Source organism: Periplaneta americana, chromosome 11, assembly GCF_040183065.1.
Source record: "Periplaneta americana isolate PAMFEO1 chromosome 11, P.americana_PAMFEO1_priV1, whole genome shotgun sequence".
Lineage (NCBI taxonomy): Eukaryota > Metazoa > Arthropoda > Insecta > Blattodea > Blattidae > Periplaneta > Periplaneta americana.
In genome coordinates, this window is record NC_091127.1 from 161,655,708 (window position 1) to 161,678,695 (window position 22,988).

Here is a 22,988-nt window from a genome sequence, read left to right on the forward strand (position 1 = left end):
TGAATTGTTTTCTTTCCTAGGCCAAATTGTTTGGACTAATTGACTTCAGAAATTATTCAACATAACACAGAATTTAAAAAAGAAAAATTTAGCCTTGTTTTGAAAATATATTTAATTCTGATGGTATTTTCTGTTCATATAGGCCTATAGACGAAAAGTAATTAAACTGACGAACTCAGGGAAGTTATGTGGGACACCAATACAAACACTTTTCTTTAATGACATATTGTGCTGTGAGGCACTGTTTTGCGAGGACACCGGATCTTAATGTAACACAAACTATTACTATGCTTTATTGCTTGAGTCTCTTATAAAACATTTACACATCAAAACCACTGCAAAAGATGTTCAAAAACATTTACACATCAAAACCACTGCAAAAGATGTTCAAAAACATTTACACACCAAAACCACTGCAAAAGATGTTCAAAAACATTTACACACCAAAATCACTGCAAAAGATATTCAAAAACATTTACACACCAAAATCACTGCAAAAGATGTTCAAAAACATTTACACATCAAAACCACTGCAAAAGATGTTCAAAAACATTTACACACCAAAATTACTGCAAAAGATGTTCAAAAACATTTACACACCAAAATCACTACAAAAGATGTTCAAAAACATTTACACACCAAAATTACTGCAAAAGATGTTCAAAAACATTTACACATCAAAACCACTGCAAAAGATTTTCAAAAACATTTACACACCAAAATCACTGCAAAAGATGTTCAAAAACATTTACACACCAAAATCACTGCAAAAGATGTTCAAAAACATTTACACATCAAAACCACTGCAAAAGATGTTCAAAAACATTTACACACCAAAATTACTGCAAAAGATGTTCAAAAACATTTACACACCAAAATTACTGCAAAAGATGTTCAAAAACATTTACACATCAAAACCACTGCAAAAGATGTTCAAAAACATTTACACACCAAAATCACTGCAAAAGATATTCAAAAACATTTACACACCAAAATCACTGCAAAAGATGTTCAAAAACATTTACACATCAAAACCACTGCAAAAGATGTTCAAAAACATTTACACACCAAAATTACTGCAAAAGATGTTCAAAAACATTTACACACCAAAATCACTACAAAAGATGTTCAAAAACATTTACACACCAAAATTACTGCAAAAGATGTTCAAAAACATTTACACATCAAAACCACTGCAAAAGATTTTCAAAAACATTTACACACCAAAATCACTGCAAAAGATGTTCAAAAACATTTACACACCAAAATCACTGCAAAAGATGTTCAAAAACATTTACACATCAAAACCACTGCAAAAGATGTTCAAAAACATTTACACACCAAAATTACTGCAAAAGATGTTCAAAAACATTTACACACCAAAATTACTGCAAAAGATGTTCAAAAACATTTACACATCAAAACCACTGCAAAAGATGTTCAAAAACATTTACACACCAAAATTACTGCAAAAGATGTTCAAAAACATTTACACATCAAAACCACTGCAAAAGATGTTCAAAAACATTTACACACCAAAATTACTGCAAAAGATGTTCAAAAACATTTACACATCAAAACCACTGCAAAAGATGTTCAAAAACATTTACACACCAAAATTACTGCAAAAGATGTTCAAAAACATTTACACATCAAAAACACTGCAAAAGATGTTAAAAAACATTTACACATCAAAACCACTGCAAAAGATGTTCAAAAACATTTACACACCAAAATTACTGCAAAAGATGTTCAAAAACATTTACACATCAAAACCACTGCAAAAGATGTTCAAAAACATTTACACACCAAAATTACTGCAAAAGATGTTCAAAAACATTTACACACCAAAATCACTGCAAAAGATGTTCAAAAACATTTACACACCAAAATCACTGCAAAAGATGTCCAAAAACATTTACACATCAAAACCACTGCAAAAGATGTTCAAAAACATTTACACACCAAAATTACTGCAAAAGATGTTCAAAAACATTTACACATCAAAACCACTGCAAAAGATGTTCAAAAACATTTACACACCAAAATTACTGCAAAAGATGTTCAAAAACATTTACACATCAAAACCACTGCAAAAGATGTTCAAAAACATTTACACACCAAAATTACTGCAAAAGATGTTCAAAAACATTTACACATCAAAACCACTGCAAACGATGTTCAAAAACATTTACACACCAAAATTACTGCAAAAGATGTTCAAAAACATTTACACATCAAAACCACTGCAAAAGATGTTCAAAAACATTTACACACCAAAATTACTGCAAAAGATGTTCAAAAACATTTACACATCAAAACCACTGCAAAAGATGTTCAAAAACATTTACACATCAAAACCACTGCAAAAGATGTTCAAAAACATTTACACACCAAAATCACTGCAAAAAATGTTCATTCACAATGAAAATTAAACATAACGTAAGCGTTAACTTAAAAATGTAGACGTTACGGTAAAATCAAGAACATTCACGATGGGAACATAAACATAACCGCAACGATACTTGGTAACCATGGAAACATAACAACGACGTCATTTCCTCATATTCTGTCGTATACTTCAGCGCTTCACGATTGTGTTCTGTTTGCAAATCACGTAAGCATAAGCATGAAAGTTTGGAGTTTGCAAACTTTTATGTTAACGTCTAACGGCAATGTTTATGTCAGTGTTTATGTGAATCATTATGAATGATCTCATTTGGTAACCTGGCCGCAAACTTCTGTGTTTATGTTACGGTTATGTTTAATTTTCATTATGAATGGGCCTTTGAAAGACTTCAGGATTATCGTTTATTTTCTCTGCTGCAGCAAATATCCGCACCACCAGACTGGTTTAATCCTGGGTCAAGACGTACAACAAAATGTGAATTTGTAGAGTCGTCATGAAGTGAAGAACGCATACGCCTTATGCCAGTTTATAAAGCCTCTGAGGAAAATATAACATTAGAGAAGTCCGTTTGTTTTGGTGTCCCATACAACCTCCCGGAGTTCGTCGGTTTAATTTTATTACTTTTCACTTTTTAATACTTTAGACAAATTTGTAATTAGATTCTTTATGAAGAAGGCGGAAAAGGGGAAGATTGCAGAATGATGGATTTGTAGTGAAGGGTCTGACCTTAGACAGAAAATTATAAATGAATGAATTAATTAAACTAGAAAAGCTATTCATTAGTATTAAGATAAAGCAGTAATGGAACAACAGCAGAATAACTGGACAGAAAACCAAAGTATTAGTACAAAATTTGCCCCATAGCCATCATGGTATCGGTAACTACTGCGTGTTCAGTTCAAAGTGTGTCATGACTCGCTGTATGTCGTCATGTGGCTAGCCGATGAGCCTAGATAATTCAATCATCCTACACTTCCGCAGAGGCGTATTACCTAAATGCGAGAGAAGTTGCCTAGAAAGTACGGCGTTCATTCTGAAGATTACTTACCGATACGTACGGTAACGCCAGTAGTGGCAAGAATGTGAACTGTTTGGAAACACGCACTGAAGTGAATTTTTTTTTCTTACTGTCGGGATATGGGGAGAGGGTTAAGACGATTACTTACGTATTTGTTGACATTAACTTGGACGGTCAACATGGACACGGAGCACTTTGATTTGTGTTGTGGAATGTTGCCGTACGCAATCGATGATAACAAATACCCTGCGTACGACTTTCCCGCGCAAAACACAGTTCGAAAGAGATTATGGTAGCACACAGACTTTACAGACCGCCATCTGTTGCTACGACATTCAAGTTATACCGTACACGTTCATTGAATGCCTTGATTAATAGGCAACTTCTCTGACATAAAAGCTGAAACTCGCTTCAAATCGCTGACTCACAACAGTGACGTCATGACACACTTTGAAATGAACACCCAGTATAAATCTCATATAGTATGCCTGGAATCAAATCCCGGTCCCTTTGATGAAAAGCCATCAGCTGTCTGAACTACGGCTGACCCTATTTTCCAATAAAGTACCAGATGCAGTCAATATATTTTCGAACTGCTCTTGTATTTATTGTACCGTTAAACATACATGCGCGTGTCTGTGAAGATCATTGCTTCCATGCCTGTTGAGTCAGTCCATCAAAAGCGTCAGATTGTATTTAAGACCTGAGTTTCTACACGAGATTTTATGCAAACATTTCAAGGACCTATTACGATTTTTCCTGGAATCTCTCCATAAACGCCATATGGCTAGTCTTCTTCTCTGCCTTTCAAGTGATGCATTCAGCATAGGTTCCAGGAGTTTCCCTGATTCTAGATAATTTCTCCGTTTTTATGCCCTGCGTATTGCCTACATTCAGAGCAGTCCGGGAACTTATTGATTGCTCCTTGTATTTAATGTATCTCTGAACATCTCAAATGTGCATCTAATATTGCAGAAGTGGCCGGAGGTTTCAACTGCCCAGCCCCAGGAGAGGTCGCTAACGCCGGTTCTTTCTCACGACACGCCCACCCCGATGACTGCCGCAAGTACTACATCTGCTTAGAAGGCGTTGCACGAGAATACGGTTGCCCCATCGGCACAGTCTTCAAGATTGGAGACTCTGATGGCACAGGCAATTGTGAAGATCCTGAGGATGTCCCTGGATGGTAAGTATGCTTCCTTCCCTTCCAACGATCCCATTACTTATTTAAAAAAAAAAAAAAGTCTTATGGCAGAACAATGTATCGGGTCTAGTCACAAACGTTTGCAGTATTCAAAGTGAATGTAATTCTATTAAAACCCAGATAAGCCCAAACATTTTTTGTGATAAAAATACAATAGCACATTAGTTGCTCTCAAAAATCGGTTAAATGATGTTGAAATAAACTCAAACAAGGAACGTGTATTTTCTAAAGCTAACAAATACTACCAACATTATCGCACAACTTATAAAATGTCCCTAACACCAACAATGACATAATATCCGAAGGCACTGCAACTGTCCTTAAAAAAAGACGGTGGGAAAATCTGGGTTAATAATATAGTTGTAACAATCTACGAGCTATAGTATCGCATAGGGTAAATTAGAGTCTGTTGGACAGTTGGGCATGTTGGACACTTTGTACTTTAACGTGTTACCTCGCCACTTGTGGGCACCACATTCTGCTAGAAGTCAATGACGGAAGTAGCCCCACTCGTGGCTACTTCCGTCATTGACTTCTAGCAGAATGTGGTGCCCACAAGTGGCGAGGTAACACGTTAAAGTTCAAAGTGTCCAACATGCCCTACTGTCCAACAGACCCTAATTTACCCTAGCATTTTAATGAATTTAGAATGTGATCACTGACATACTATGAAGATCATAACAACACGCATCAAGAAGGGAACGTCTCTTAATATAAATGTCGATATTTCATCAAAGTTTTAAATAAAAAAAAATATATTTTTCGTGAATAAATGTTATCTAGTAGACCTACTGTACTGTAGGCTTACAAGTCATGAGTAGATGTCTTGTGATTATAATAATGTAACAAAATTCTATTTGCAAGAGATCAAATTCGAAAGAAATAATTTTCATGCTACAAATTTCGTTCGTCTAAACAAAACCAGATCACATAATATTAACAGATTGATCAGCCTTATGGGCTTTGAAGGCAACAACTTTTATCAATTTCACTATGCTGTCACCTAGCAACTGCAGAAGAAATCAAGTTATAATCTCATTTGAATTACATGGAGCAACTGTGGCGATCCTGGTGGTTGTTCTCTTCCATGTGTTACCATTTTTAACATGGGGATGGCCAATCTGTTATATATGTGACCAGGGCTGAAACTTAAGTCTCTGATGTAATGTGTGCAGAAGCGTAATATTTAGCACTTCGAAATTAAGGGTGAAAAAAAAAATAAAATGTAATACAGTAATATGCTCATAAAATCATTGCAATACACTCGTTTGTTGACTATATACGCATAAAATATCTTTCTAGTTTTTTTAATTATTCAGATTTGAAATTTCGTTGAAATAAGATAAAAATATTTCTAACTGGGTATAGGGTAAACTAGGGTCTGTTGGACAGTCGGGCATGTTGGACACTCTGTACTTTAACGTGTTACCTCGCCACTTGTGGGCACCACATTCTGCTAGAAGTCAATGATGGAAGTACCTCCACTCGTGGCTACTTCCGTCATTGACTTCTAGCAGAATGTGGTGCCCACAAGTGGCGAGGTAGCACGTTAAAGTACAAAGTGTCCAACATGCCCGACTGTCCAACAGACCCTACTTTACCCTATATTAAAATTTGTCAACAGCACTTTAAATAATTACTGTAGTCATTATTTCAGATGATGCAGGCAACCTTAAACATATTTATTATGCTTCTCCCTTTGCTCCATTTGTGTTCCGTTATTATGTACCGGTACTCGTAATTACATCATTTATGCTTCTATGTACCAATTTTATAAGATACCTATGCTCTGCATAAAACAATGAAATTACGTTTGGAAACCCGGAAAGAAATGTGCATATTAAAAAGCTGATCGGGGATTTAATTTGGATTTTTTTCTACATTGTACCGGATATCATGAATTGGTCAATTTTGTTACCGTTTGTAATCGTCTGAATTCTGATTTCAGTTTGTATCAAGTTTTCTAGTGAGGTTTCAAATAGCATGAAACTGTCAGATAGAAACATTGTACTGTTTACATGCACATATAAATTATATCATAGACAGTGATTAAAAGGACTATTGCAATTTGTCGAGTTTTTGCATGCACTTTCACAAGGAAAACAAAATCGTCTCCTGTAACTTCACCCTAAACTACAGTTGCGTAATATGTTTCACATTTTGAAAATAATTCAGTATGTACATGATGAACTGCAAAATGGGTGTCATTTGTTTAGTGTTACGTACTAGGAACCTATTTATTCTGAGAATGGTTTGCGTCTTACAGCCATGACACATTATCTAGTCAGAGGTTTAAAAATATGTTTTCATTTATTCATTGTTCTTTTCTATTTTGATCCTCTCTAGAAAAATTTATACGTTAGTCTTTTTTTTATATATAAATAATTGTATATCCAGAAGTGGTGTAGCTTGGAATTTTTTCTATTGTTGGTATTCCGAAGGTTTTGATCTGCCTTTATATTCAGATCAACAAGTTTTTTCCTAATTGCTGGCGTTGCTTCAAAACAACTAAAACCGTAGATTAGCCACTTCAGTTGGATTTAGTATTAAAACTACTACAACGAGTAGCACACATACATTTATTCACCTAAAGACATATTGAAACATTGTGAATTTTTTTATGTATAGGGTCATTAAAAAGTTACTTCAATCTTTAAGGTGTCATAAATATTACAATATTTGAGGTAAAAAAAAAAAAAAAACAGAAACATCACTGTGTTAGGCAAACAACGTGATTTTTCACCATCAGATTTGAGACACATGCAGATCAACCGCATGAGGTGGACAGTGAAAAGAAACGGATCTATGAACCAACAATCCCGTTCTATAAAGATAAATATAGCCTGTCCCACATTGATGTAATAGGTCTGATGGTGGGAGCGCGAGGTACCATACCCTCCTTCTTTGCCAACAATTGTAAAAACCTGGGGCTAACACACAGCATTGTGAAGGAAATAGCCCTCAAAGGATCGATTCAGATATTGAGAAATCATTTGTATGGGAGTGATAATGGAAATTTCAAGTTATCTTAACCGATGGCTGTTGATTGGTTTAGATATCAATGCCAATACGTAAATCCGTACTATTACTTTTCTCGCGGTATATGGCATTCATATCATTCTAACCTATCTGATGATATTTTTTTCCGTCTTTCTTAACTGTAAATGAGCACAAACGCTACTTAGGTGTAAATTTTTCTGACATTTTGTATATTCGATTCCCTCATTCTTTCAAATGCGTATCATTTTACCTTTTAGGTCTCTTTCCAAATTATATGTAATACGCTTTGTCAAATCTGGCAACCTTTTCATAAGGGAAGCTAACTTTCTTCTTCTTCTTCTTTTTCTTCTTCTTCTTCTTCTTCTTCTTCTTCTTCTTCCATAGTTATTATATAATTCTGTTTTGATAACACCATTAATGATTTTAAAACTACTGCTACAAGAATTCTGAAGTTTTAAGCCTAATTCTATTGTTATATGTAAAGATACAGGTCACCCAATGCCCTTGTGAGAGAAATACAAATATTTTTCAAGGTCTGAGAAAATGTATAACACTCAACAATTTTAAGAGGAATTTGTCACATCAATGTCACCCATGGCAACAAAATTATTTCCTTCATAGTTTACTGTTTGCCAGTCATCAAGTACTCGTTACATAGAATGTTGAAAATGCTTCTTGTATAATGAGAAAATTATCTGAGGAATTTAAGCACTGGGAATTAAACATAAATCATAGAAACAGGGAATATCCCAAGACAGTCTGCAAAATACTTTACATGAAGTCGCAGAGAGATTGGTGTTTGTTGAACAAGAGAATGGCGAAAATATCTGAATGTTTTGTAAAAACCAAAACTGATTGTTTGCCCAACATATGATGTGTTTCTTTTTTGTTTTCTTTTTTTCTACATAAAATATTGTAATATCCATAATCCTTTGAAGTTTGAAGTGACTTTTAAATGACCCTATACTTTATTAGTAATGGAAAGTCCAAACTATACCTCTTATGAATAATTTATCATTACTTTCTCCCTCAGAATAATAATTAAGTGTGTTAATCTCTTTTTTGCTTGTTACAGTAAGTTTAAAGGGAAGTAAAAATGAAGTTAAACATGTTGAAAGCGATATTATTTTAAAATCGAATTCTTCTTGTAACAGAATTTTAAAAAATTCTAAGTACTAATTACAAAGAGAAAGCTCAAGAAATGAAACATTTTAATTTTAGTTATTTACTTATAATTCATGAAAATATACAGGTGATGTGCATATCCTTGGTCACCAAGTTTTCTACTTTAGTCCCTGGAAGTGACTATTATTTCTATGTCGTATATAATACCTATCCTGGTACACTTAAGGCATCACTGTTCTAACTTTTCACTATGCAATGTATATTTTGTACATAATGTACAAAATAATCATAATCCTCAAGACAAAGTTAATTTCAGTCAATTTTGCCACAGCCCATTTTAGTGTATAGCATGGTCTAGTTAAGCTATTCTAGTTTGACCTAGCTTATATCTAGGCTGCTTCTAGTCCATTCTAAAAGATCGCTAATACGATCACTCACATTTCTTCTCTACATCTCGTGATTTCTGGAATGTGATCGTGATGGTGATGGTGATCTGTGTGTTCACTCCTTGTCGCTTTCATTGTTTAATATATAAATATTATTAACATTAATACCAGCTGAAAATAATGCACTGATTCAACATATAACGGTATTTTATCTGATTATACAAGTAATGTCATTAATTTCAGGGGGTTATTCTTTGAGGTATTTCAAACAAAAAGTTTAATACAATTTTGCTCTTTTTTGCTTCCTTTTCGAGATAAAAATTGTTTTATATGAAACATTTCATAGCATGTTTTGTGAAAGCCATTGATTTAATTCCCAATATGCTCAGTCAATTTAAGAAAGCAGTGGATTATGATAATAAATTATTGAAATAATTTTAGTTTAGTCCTTTAAATATGCAGAAATTTGATCCGTACAAATGCAACGTTGTAAAATTTCTTGGCAGAACGAAGAGTTACATTTGTTCCAATCAAATTTCTGCACATTTAAAAGACAAAACTAATTTTTTTTTCAATCATTTTACTTTCATATACACTGCTTTCTTAAATTGACTGAGCATATTGGGCATTAAATCAATGGCTTTCCCAAAACACGCTATGAAATGTTTCATATAAAACAGTTTTTATCTCGAAAAGGAAGCAAAAACGAGCAAAATTGTATTAAACTGTTTTATGTGAAATATCTCAAAGAATAACACCTTGAAATTAATGAAATTACTTAAGATTCACCCAGTATATTAGTCATATTTAAATTTTTTAAATAAGTAAATTACTCCATTTCTCTATTAACTACAACTAAAATGTACATTATTAGTATACTAAACTCATACTTCTACTTCAAGTAAACAGTGAGTCACAAATTAAGTTGTTTTTTTTTTTAATTGGACTTTTATCACTCAAATACTTTTTACAGCTTTCAAAGGTGCTTGTAATATCATTTAAAGCAAATAATCTCTTTCAAATCAATATACGTATTTATGCATAATTCCTTATAAGAGATTCGTAAATATAATTATACCTTCACCACTAATTTGTCTTTAGCCATTAAGTGAGGAGGTACACCATTTGCCTGCAGAAATTAATGAAATTCATTTTTTTTGTATATCTCAGCTACTATGAAAGCTAATTGAACAGAACTTTTATTTGTAAAGGCAATGACATTGCAGAATTTATTCCGTCCATCAACTTATCACTTACATGCGAGGTATATAATCCATTACATATTTATCACCCACATGTAAGTGTTAGGTTAATAAACAGAATAAATCCCACAATCTCATTTAACTGACTTATCGGAAAACATGTCATTGAAATTTTTAGCAGCTATTCAAGCCAAACTTGCATACAACTTTGTGAATATAAAACTTTTATTGTTTAATATACACACATTACACTTTATGAAATACTATTCAGATTATTAAAATGGCTAATAACTACCTGTAAAAATAACATCAAGTTTTTTTTACAACTGTATAGAATTTACATAATAAAATCTACAATTAATTAAATATTTTCATGATTCTTTTACAGAAATATTCTACAGACCTACAACAACAACTTAGTCTTTTACTTATTCTTTCAGGAAATATTTTTTTCTTAATCAAACATTTTAGAAAATTTAATATTGAAGGTAACGATTAAGAAAAAAAAATTTCTTAAAGGAATAGGTAAAAGATCCTACGTAGACTATGTTGTTGATGCAGGTCTCTGAAACATTTCAGTAAAACAATCATGAAGATATTTAATTAATTGTACTTACATTGTATTATGTAAATGCTTTATGGATCCAGGATAACAGAGAGGGTTTGGAATTGAACGGGTTACATCAGCTACTTGTCTATGCGGATGACGTGAATATGTAAGGAGAAAACCCACAAACGATTAGGAAAAACACGGGAATTTTACTGGAAGCAAGTAAAGACATATGTTTGGAAGTAAATCCCGAAAAGACGAAGTATATGATTATGTCTCGTGACGAGAATATTGTACGAAATGGAAATATAAAAATTAGAAATTTATTTTTTGAAGAGGTGGAAAAGTTCAAATATCTTGGAGCAACAGTAACAAATATAAATGATACTCGGGAGGAAATTAAACACAGAATAAATATGGGAAATGCCTGTTATTATTCGGTTGAGAAGCTTTTATCATCCAGTCTGCTGTCAAAAAATCTGAAAGTTAGAATTTATAAAACAGTTATATTACCGGTTGTTCTGTATGGTTATGAAACTTGGACTCTCACTTTGAGAGAGGAACATAGGTTAAGGATGTTTGAAAATGAGGTGCTTAGGAAAATATTTGGGGCTAAGAGGGATGAAGTTACAGGAGAATGGAGAAAGTTAACAACACAGAACTGCACGCATTGTATTCTTCACCTGACATAATTAGGAACATTAAATCCAGACGTTTGAGATGGGTAGGGCATGTAGCACGTATGGACGAATCCAGAAATGCATATAGAGTGTTAGTTGGGAGGCCGGAGGAAAAAAGACCTTTAGGGAGGCCGAGACGTAGATGGGAAGATAATATTAAATGGATTTGAGGGAGGTGGGATATGATGATACAGACTGGATTAATCTTGCTTAGGATAGGGACCAATGGCGGGCTTATGTGAGGGCGGCAATGAACCTCCGGGTTCCTTAAGCCAGTAAGTAGGCCTAAGTAATGCTTTACGGTTGAAACAAAAATTATGAAAATTCGATATTATTTTTACAAGTAATTATTAGCTATTTTAATATTCTGGTTTGTTTTCTTATAAAGTGTAATGTATGTATATTAAGCATGAAAAGTTTTGTTCATTTAGCTTTTATAGTAGTAGCTGAGATATTGAAAAAATTATTTCCAATAAATTTTTGCAGGCCAATGGTATACCTCCCCCCTTAAGTGGAGTGAAATATATATCCTACATAATGCGATATGAATAGAAAATTTCAAGAAATAAATGCACTAGGAAACTGTTTTCTGAAATTAATTAAGCAATACTTCCAATCTCATGGAATGTACATGTTCTGGTATAATTAATTTCATACCGTAAACTGGGGTTACTTTGAACACAGAGGAAACTTTCACCATTTTTTCAGAAAATCATATTTAGGTTTCTACATGCTGCACTTGTTATAGATGGAGGTAAATTATCATAAAGTCATTCTCATACCAAATTTATCTCCATCTATAACAAGTGCAGCATGTAGAAACCTAAATATGATTTTCTGAAAAAATGGTCAAAGTTTCCTCTGTGTTCAAAGTAACCCCAGTTTACGGTATAGATAATACATGATGCATTTTAAATGTAAAGTTCCTACTTAACAGGCTTAAACATCACATTTAATGTCATTCTAACTTCTCAGTGTTATAGGCTATAGTTACAGCTTCTATTCTGGACAATAGAGGGTACTTCAAATAGTTGTGGACAAAGCATGTGCATGAACAATCATCATTCTCACTTTGTTTTCTCTTTCTCTTTGCTCCCTTCTACCTTCAATGCCTAATTCCATTACCACCACAACAGCGAAGACTACTATGGAGACTTGGACCTCAAGAGCATCCGCAAGAGCGAACTTCTAGCAGGACTCAACACTTCATCACAAGGCCGCAGTTCCCCTGCGGGTCCCAGTCCTAAGGCTAGCAAGCCCCGTCCCCAGGGAAACCCAAATAGGCCCTCTCCACCCCCATCACAAGGAGGGGATGCATAAAAGTCATCACTTTCCTTAATTAATTTAGTCTAGTACTGTAAACGGCAAAAAAAGAAAAAAAAATATTTTGTCAGAAATCAACAAGGAAGAAAAAAAATCACCTTCCATCTACCTTCAGACTTTAAAAGTTCTATTTTATTCCTCATCGATTTATTGGGCTAGTTCTATTAGCCTTCCATTTGTTAAATTTATAGAACCGATTTTTCTTGCTATCGAACCTTTAATTAGGAACGAAGTATTTAGACACATTTAAGTTCCCTATCTTTGTACAAAGCTGTGTCATTTCCTAGATGAGATGTATTAATTCCTGAACTGGCTTTTTTTTTTACTTACAAGAAAAACTGTTATCCACTGTTCGATGTTAACTGAGCAGTTATTGTTAATTAATAGTACTGATATTATAGGTGTTTCACACAATGTCCAATTAAAAACATTCTTCAGTACAAGAATACGACCAAAATTTATTTTAAAAATCACATTTTTAAGTAATATGACTGCTGGCTTAATTTTAATGTCAACTACATTACAACGAACAATAATAACACGGTATGTGTAATCTAATTTCATGCACGGGTGTGTTGTCTGTAAATTGAACTCTTTCTGGTTACCAGAGGCCTTTGTTCATATTTCTCATCACAATTAATGATAATTTAATTGCATGCTTACAAGGAAAGCAACTCTGTAGACACAAGATTATCAATGTAACAGATAATAACAAATTACTAAATACCTATAAATAATACTACTACTATGAAATGGCAAAAAAAGACTGTACATTCATGTTTAAAAATACTCCGCTAAAAAACATAGATCCCATCACATTGTAAATAGACAACCACTTCTGTTATTCTTTTGCTGTTCTACTTTGTTTATAATCCTGAAAGTACTACCTAAAGTTTCACTGCTACATTTAACTAGGCCTACAAATTTCACACAATAATTTCTCAGAAATCCAATATTTGCCATAACATAGTATCATGTAAAGAAACAACAATTCAGATAAGTTTATAAATTTAAAAGTCATGTTGAATTCAGATAAGTTTTGTGAAATGATATCAAATAATCAGTATTATATTTTCAGTCAAACACTTATATTATAAGATGGCAGAAATTAGATTCTGTTACATCAAAGTACAGTTGTTAAATTATCACGAATATTTTAGACTTATTTGTAAGTCATCCTCAGGTAAGTTTCCTGACAAATAATTATTAGAACTGGGTGAAATATTTGACAAACATATTTGTACACTAGTAATTAATCTGCCATGTAACGCCGGGATGAGAAGGCCACATCATCTGGATACTCTCAATGTACATTTTTACAAAACGCCTCTCACCACGGTGAATAGACTGAGAATTCTCTTCATTTTTCACTTCGTACTGTCTTCCAACACATCGAACATTATGCTGAATTACTTTGATCTTCAATTTCATAACTTTCAAACGGTTTTAAATCTACAATTTAGGCACACAGCAAGCGCCTCAACAATTATGTTCAGTTAAAGATTCTCGATTCTATACGTTAATTCTAGTTTTAAGGCCATGGACGCCATTCAACATTTCATGTAAATGCATGCATGGGCAGATTAATTACTAGTGTACAAATGTGTTTGTCAAATATTTCACCCAGTTCTAATAATTGTTTGTCAGGAAACTCACCTGAGGATGATTTACAAATAAGTCGAAAATATTCGTGATAATTTAACAACTGTACTTTGATGTAACAGAATCTAATTTCTGCCATCTTATAACATGATGTGTTTGACTGAAAATATAATACTGATTATTTGATATAAATTCAGATAAGGCAAATTTGCATTTATCTCAGGCACTCCGATATAATCAGTATTTCCTATTCAACTCAAAAGATAAATTATTTTTACTGCATTCAAAAGAAGTAATAGAGCATAAATGACACATTAAAGCTACTAGTAGTGCAAAATTTAAGTACAAAACAGAACTGAGCTCAATGAAAATATATGAACGCCCTCAGCTGTGCACAGAGAACTGCATTTTTGCCATTCAAGCTTCTTAACAATTAAAATCGTAAAATATAAGTCAGAACCAATAAATAAATGTTGTGTCTTCTATTTCACGAAACCTGCAGCGAAGACTACTACGGTGAACTAGACCTCAAGGCACTTAAAAATCTGGGACTTAAAAAGTGAACAAAATGTGAGTTACTAGTACTGGAACAAATGTTTAAAATCCAAAGTTGTCCATGACAGACCATCGGATGTGCAAAGTGTACTGTTATTCATCTCAGCACACAAGACACCAGCCCAGAAGAGGCCATACAGACAGACAACAACCTACCCTTCCTTAGCCATTTTAGTTTCTTCTTAAAACAAAGTGGTTATTTAATTTAACTAGTAAATAAAGTATAAAACAAGAATGTCTCTATATTTTTCAGAAAACTGAAAGCATGTCATATAGCAAAAATTGTTGTAACTTACGCACAAGAATCATCATGACAGTAATCTTAATATTTCCTTTTCTTTCATGACAGTTTGAAGAGTAAGAGGGTAATGTATGTATGTGACATCAAATCTCCCCACCCCTTTTAGTTCTCAAAGTGTAAACTATAGATTGGACATAGACTGCTCCAGCCATATTGTATTATATATGGTTGACTCGCTGCTCACAAGTATGAAATCAATCAGTGCATTCATTAATTTACCGTACGAAATTGTTCAAAGCATTATTTAACCTACAGTGTGGGTTTGAATAAAAGTGTATGTATGCCTACTGTGTGTTTTTTGTAAATAAAATGTCGTCTTTAATCAATGTGTTTTGTTTCTAATCCCATCTATTCATATCTTATCCTTTATCCAACAGTTTCAACTATGGTATCTATTTAGACTAGACGGCAGTTCGGAAGGCGGTCGGCTGCTACATGCGCCATAGCATTTCTGGTATGTGACGTCACAAACTTGTACAGTAGAACCAATCAGAATCAGTCTATAACAAGTACTTCCAGAGTTCGTTTGTTCACGTGTGAGTGTTTCAATACATTGAATAAGTAAAACTAACATTTACTGTGTACGTGTAAGATAAATAAATGGAAGAAGAGACTGTAAAAAGACAAGTATTGCACAGCCAGGCGCGGAAAATAGTGTTTAAGGTGTATAATTATTTTAAAAACGTTGACGAGCAGAACACTGCCGGCCATCTTGATGCTGACTGTAACATTGCCAATGTGCAAGAAACGACTCCAGAAGCATGTGGTGTGGGATTGAGAACCGTACAAAGAATATTGTTAGTGAAGGAAAGAGGGTTTGTTTGGTGTCATGCTTACAGTTATCAACGGCTAAGGTCATTATTGTCTTTTGATAATTTAAATTCTCTCCTGAGCTATTTGTATTGCACGTGCTCATGAAGTACGATGTGGCAATGTTGTACGCTGCCTTGCCCTCTATCTGTCTCCCTCAACACAAACGCTAGCAGACTACCGCCTTCCGAATTGCCATCGACTCTAGAAGCATATGAAAACCTTAATCTTTGAAACCAAAAATGAGGGGTGAAGCTAATGAACCTTTAGAGCCCACAACGAGTGTGGACCTCCAGCTTAGAGTAGTCCACTAAAATGTTTCGGCTCGAAATTGAGGGAATGTCAAGTAAGTTGCATTTTCAGTACGTACCGGTATTATTTTTCAGTAATTCCCAGTTTCACTTCCATGAACACATTGCAGGCTCCGTTCATTTTCAGATAAATGCTTGAAAGCCTGAAGTAACAAATTGCTCTAGAGAAATTATTTAAAATATTTATGAATACAAAAAAAGAGAAGAAATGAAGAAAGATTCTTAAGAAAACCCTGGCCACCTACGATAGGCCTATTTATATTTTCTGTTGCGATCAGGCAATCTAAATATATGTCAGCAGATGAAGAGTAAAACGAAGGCCAGGAAACAAGATAAAGTGAAAAGAGTAGAAAGGAAAGCACAGACAATAAGAAGCAAACAGAGAGTCGGAAGCAAGTGTGTAATAGTAAAGAAAAACCAACCTACAAGTGAAGAAAATGGTGTGTAAGTGGAGAACAAGTGGCAAAGGATATTGAAAAGAAAAGAATGGAGTGTAGTAGGAGAGAAAGAGTGAGAAGATCATAATGTTATAAATAGAGCCTGGATGTTTCGCAAAATTCCTTTTTACTGGGTGGAAGTAAATACTATTTGCATAGATAAAATGTGATTTGGAGTATGTAAATCAAAGTGATAAGGCCAATTTTTATTTTGCCTTTTAAGGTGTTTCTTACTAATAAACGCCTTTTTTGTCATTTTAAAGCAATATTTCTTGTTTATTTGCAATTTTATAATTAATTGTAATGTAATGTGTATGAAATTTAAATATAGCCTATGAAACAATGACTAACTTTATTAACAATAGTAAATAAAAGTAATTTATTTCGGTGCTTAATCTGCTAATAATCGTTCTTTAATACTACCAGTATAATATGAATAATGATCGACAATCCACAGTTACAAATATAATATTGTCATGTCTTCACGATACCAACAATCAGCTTTATAATTTTAAATATTAAGCTCGTTCTCATAGAAGTTGTCACGTAGCATTTTCAATTGTTTGCTTTCATATTTTCAAATCTTACTGTTACAATTTTGTAATACACGTGTTTATATATTGTAGGAAAAAAGAAATCTGAGTGGGGAACAGTCAGTTACTGTCGGGTGACAGAAGGTATAAGATCGGTTAGCTAGAATGCCTAAATTCTGTAAACCACTGAAGTTTTGTTATGTAAGGTTTGTGAAAAGACAGTTAATCACGAAAAAAGTATTTTATAAGTCAACATGTGTCACCTACGAAGTAAATATGTGAGTTATGTTGATATAATTTAAATTTATTGCTAAAATATATTATGCCTTTTTAAAATTTATAAAGCCTTTTTCAAAGATTATTGTGCCCTTTTTTTTACGTTTTTATTGCCTTTTTTGCCTGCCTATTTTAATTGTTATAAATGCCTAAACATACGGGCTCTAGTTACAAAATGTAAAGTGTAAGAATATAGTACAAAGGTACCGGTAGTAGCTAAATGAAATAGGGAAGTGGTGTAAAAAGTAAAGTGAGTGACGAGTAGGAATTAGCCATGATACCGGTACATGTCAGTAAGAACTGTTGTTGTTGTTGTTGTTGTTTTCTAATGCCAGGCGTTTGACAATAAAGTCATTTGATCTCTTGCACTCCAATATTTTTCAAAGATATTATCATGACCAGCCACTGAAGCACAGATTTTGAGGTGTTCCGAATCCATTTCTTGGTTTGAGTTGCACAATGGGCAGTTAGGGGACTGATATATTCCAATTCTATGCAGGTGTTTGGCCAAACAATCATGGCCTGTTGCCAATCTAAATGCAGCTACAGACGATTTTCGTGGTAAATCGGGAATTAACTGTGGATTATGATGCAGAGAGTTCCATTTTTTCCCTTGGGATTGTGTTATCAAATTTTGTTTGTTGAAGTCTAAGTATGTAGATTTAATAAATCTCTTCACAGAGTAATACGTAGATTTAGTAACAGGTCTGTAAGTAGCAGTGCTGCCCTTCTTTGCTAAAACATCCGCATTCTCGTTTCCCAGGATTCCACAATGGGATGGTATCCATTGGAATACAATTCTTTTATTGAGTGATATTAATTGAGAGAGCATTTTAGTTATTTCTGCTGTTTGAGATGAAGGTGTGTGTTTCGAGACTATTGATAGAATAGCTGCTTTGGAGTCTGCCAATATAACTGCATTCCTAAATTTATTGATGTGGCATAGAAGATTCCTGAGACATTCACTTATTGCAATGATTTCACCATCAAAACTTGTTGTTCCATATCCAAGAGATCTATAAAGTGAGAAGAGACAGCACGTAACACCTGCACCGGCACCTTGTTCTCTGGAGATCAAGGATCCGTCAGTGTATAAATGAAGCCAGTTTTGTGGAGGGTATCTAAAATTAATTGTCTCTAAAGGCAATTGTTTTAGTATTTCAGTGTTTACTTTTGATTTCAGTATTTCTTCTGTTAAATTTAGATTATATTTCATATTTAATAGAGTTAAAGGGTTTGGTTTAATTTGTAGGTTTTCTTTTAAATTCGGGATATTGATTTTCTGTTTTAATTCTTGAACAATGGATATGAAATTTTTTTGAGTTTTCAATCTACAGAGAGGACTGTATGAATGCCAATTGTTTCCTGGTAATCTAATAAGTTTTTCATATTGAATCAGTGCTTTTTCTTCTATTGGCATTTTGATGCTGTTAATAATAGTGAAGAATCTCATAGAATCTATTGGAGTTGTTTTGATTCCACCAGTAATGAGTCTGAGAGCTTGGTTTTGAACATATTCTATGTCGTTTATGAAAGGTGAAGTAATTAAAATTTCTCCGCAGTATGTCAGCACTGGCTGTATAAACATTTTGTATGTAGTGTTCAAAGTATTCCTAGAGCATCCCCATTTCTTTCCTGCTAGTCTTTTTAGAAGGGAGAATCTTTTACGAGCTTTTTCAGAAATGTATTTCAAATGGTTGCTCCATGTTAACTTACTATCGAAAATAACTCCAAGATATTTGGATTCATAAGTCCTAGGAAGGTGTTGGCCATTGTATTGGATATTGAATTCTCTTTCTTTTTTACCAAGTGAAAATATTTGGTAGTTACTTTTGCTTAAATTGAGTGTCATCAAATTTGATGTATTTCATTCATGTAGTTGATTTAGAGCTTTAAGAGCAGAATTTTGAATTTTGTCTCTATGTCTGTAAGATCCGGAAGTCAGTAAGAACTAAGAAATAGGTAAGAAAGAAATGTAGTATCAGGTGGGATACAGAATACAAAAAAATATTTTATGTCATTTGAGTAAAACAAGAAAGAGATAGGGACGGTATTGAATAGTGTGTGTAGTGAAAATAGAGACTGAACTAAATAGTAGGCCTAATGGTAGGGATAGGGGAATTAGATTTAGATAGGTTTTAGAACAATAAATAGTGTCAGATAATAGAAAAGAATGGGCACGGAAGGTCACAGTGTTGTTTAGCTGGAACTCTCCTGAGAGAAGTTAAGAAACTATCCTGAAAATTTAATAACAATCTATTTGGAGAAAGAGAAAGAACATGATAAGAAAGGAAGACAGGGTGAAGGAAAAAAAAAAATTGAAATCAAACATCCACAAATTGAAACTAAAAAGGCTGAAGGATAATGAATAGCAAAAGATACAACTAATAATTGTGAAAGAAAAACAAAATATTGCACCACTGGGATCCTACATATTATGTCAAAGCCTTGGAAAAATTGTGAAGAAAGTAAAATCTGTTTTACCAAAAAGCCCAAGCAAAAAATCTACAGTGATAAGAAAACTTGTCAAATATCTCAGACCTTAAACCGAAAAAGGTGATTCAAATCCTAGAACAGCATGGAATGAAATTACAGACTAAGTAAAGAAGAGTTGACATTTTTATCAAAGGTATGATGGTCAGCTGGCAAGCTTATGGAAGGAAATATATAAAAGTTGTAATCGATTCCAGCACAAAAAAAAAAAAAAGAGAGAGAGAGAGAAACGTTACATAATTATTTTGCATTCAGAAAAATTCTGATTTGAAAATTAAGACATCAAAATTCTTTTCGTTGTATCATTCATATTACCTTCATCTAATATGCCATAAAAAAAAATGTATGTTTACACAGGTTAAATTTTATAAAGCCATGGCCATATCAGCAGGAATGGAATTTAAACATGGACCTTAACGAAGAAAGATAGAAATATAAAATTACATGCAGAAGAAATGCGATTTCTTTGAGGTGTACGAGTGTGATGACTAGATTATGTTATAAACTATGAAGTAAGCTTAATTAGAGAAAATCTAAAGTCCGCAATGACCTTGACAACACTGATGACTACCGGAAGAATTACTGGAGCCACGTACAAACGATGGATCACAAGAGACTTCCTAAATACTGGATTGTTGAATCCCATAGCACTTTTTTGTAATTTTAAAATCTAAGAAATTCCAGTGCCAGTGCCCCAAATTAACGTTAAATCATTGCAGAATTAAAAAATAAATACATACGCTTATTGTATAGCTATGTTTTAAGTTAGTTATTTAATTATGCTGTATCAACAGGTCATTTAGCAGTTGGGGAAAACCTCGGAAAAAACCAACCAGCCCAAGCGGGAATCAAACTCACGCCCGAGAGCCATTCTGGATCAGCAGGCAAGTGTCATACATTACCTGATATTTACCTTAGAGTTGAATCAATGTTTAATTTGAGATATCTTTTACTGTAAAAAGTATTAAGCGAATGCATCATAATGCCAACCCAAAATCGAGGTTATGTATTAATTACAATCACAGAATAAGGAATTTTTAAATGCAATACGTATTATATTAATATCGACTTGAAAATCCTGGAAAAGATTCATCACAATATAAAACTGACGAAAATAATTATGTGACTAAATGTTTTACCTCTTTCCATCCGGGGAACTCTGTAGACCAACGGGTACTTCTTTTAATGCACCATTTCATTAAATTTTCTCAATTCTTGCTGTTGTCAGTTAATTTTCTTTTGCTCTCACTGTTATATTTATATTATATTACATCGCGGTAACAATTCACGAACACCAATAACAATAAAAACCACATAAATCGTAACTTTATCGGTCCTCCAAAATAAACACACATCCGACATCGTAACAAAAAAGCGCGCTACTGAACTGCTAAAAGCATCCTTATTGGTGGAACCCCATATGACATAATATACAGGGTGATTCAAAAGTCGCGCGACATAGAACATCTCCGCTATTATTGTAAGTACAAAAAATAGTTTCAAATATATGTTTTAGATATTGATACGTGTAGTTCATGTGCAAAATTTAAAGAAAATCGTAATAGCCATTTTTGAGAAAATTGCAAGAAACATGTTCGCGTTTCAAGTACCAGTTTGGTTAGGGAAAACGCATCCAAAACTTAGGTATCACATCTCTGGAGCTTACGAAACTTAAATTAGAAATGTGGTTTGGGTCGCGCGCCGTAATTTGTAAATTGTGTTTTTTATGTTGACAGGTGAGTAAGTTGAGAGTCACAATGGCAAATTGAAACATTTTAGCACTTGAACTTTCATGACCTGTGAAATTGTTCCACATGGAGTAAGTGTTCAAATTGGTGGTCATTTTGTTGACGGCACATCCATACACGGTTGAGGTAACTGCTTAGCATATTACGTAACACTACAGGTGTTATTTGTGCACAATCTCTCCTGATACTGTCCTGCAGTTCATCCAGTTTTCGGGGCCTGTTGCTGTAAACTATAGACTTGAGATGTCCCCAGAGAAAAAAGTCAAGTGGCTTAAATCTGGCGACTTCGCCGGCCATTCCAATGGATCCTTGCGACCGATCCAACGCCCAGAGATAACTTCATTCAGCAATTCGCGGAATGTTAATCTGAAATGCGGTGGTGTTCCATCCTGCTGAAAGAAAAAGCCACGTCTTCTTTCTAGGGGCAGATCATCCAAGTAGGGCAGCAGCGTAGCCTCGAGATGCTATCTGTAAAGTGGAGCAGTGAGCTTGTTCAGAAACACGGGACCGATGACAAATCCCCGTGTATGCCACACCACACATTTAATCTTAGGTCAAACTGATTATGAGCCTCTACAGCTATGTGGGGGTTCTTGGTTGCCCAGTACACAGCGTTATGTCGATTCACTGTTCCATTCAAATGGAAACAGGCCTCATCGCTCCAACAAATATCAGCTTCAAGGTTTGGCTGGTGCGTTCGTCGTTCAAGAAACCACTCACAGAACTGCACCCGCATATCGTGGCATCCCCATGCAGTTCCTGCACAAAGTGCATATGATAGGAATGGAAATGATTGACGGATAGTATCTGGACACGGACGCTTGACTCGTGCCACATTCTTGCGTCACTTCCCTGGTTGACCGTGACGGACTGACTACCAGCTTAGCTAGTACACTAGCTGCGTTTGCATCCCATGTTGCTGTACGAGGCCGCCCTGAACGTTTTTTGTCGTGGATACTGCCTGCTGTCTTCAACCGTTCCAGTAAACAAGCAATGCTTCCGTGATGTGGGGTAGGTTGATCTG

The 22,988-nt window shown here is 34.1% G+C and overlaps 1 protein-coding gene across 3 annotated transcripts in view; it reads left to right on the top strand.

Annotated features, from left to right (window-relative positions):
• The window catches only part of Gasp (Chitin binding Peritrophin-A domain-containing protein Gasp), a 72,163-nt gene extending 56,485 nt beyond the window's left edge, over positions 1-15,678 (top strand). The window contains exons 4-6 of one of the 3 annotated variants that reach the window (XR_011334944.1): positions 4,404-4,614; positions 12,712-13,441; positions 15,003-15,678. Coding sequence is in view for 2 of the 3 variants with exons in the window: in XM_069840340.1 (XP_069696441.1) it covers positions 4,404-4,614; positions 12,712-12,895 (395 nt within the window). In the remaining variant the exon portion in view is untranslated. Of the gene's footprint in view, positions 1-4,403; positions 4,615-12,711 lie in introns of all 3 variants that reach the window. The other 2 variants (XM_069840340.1, XM_069840341.1) reach the window with 2 other exon arrangements.
• Positions 15,679-22,988: the final 7,310 nt, after the last annotated feature.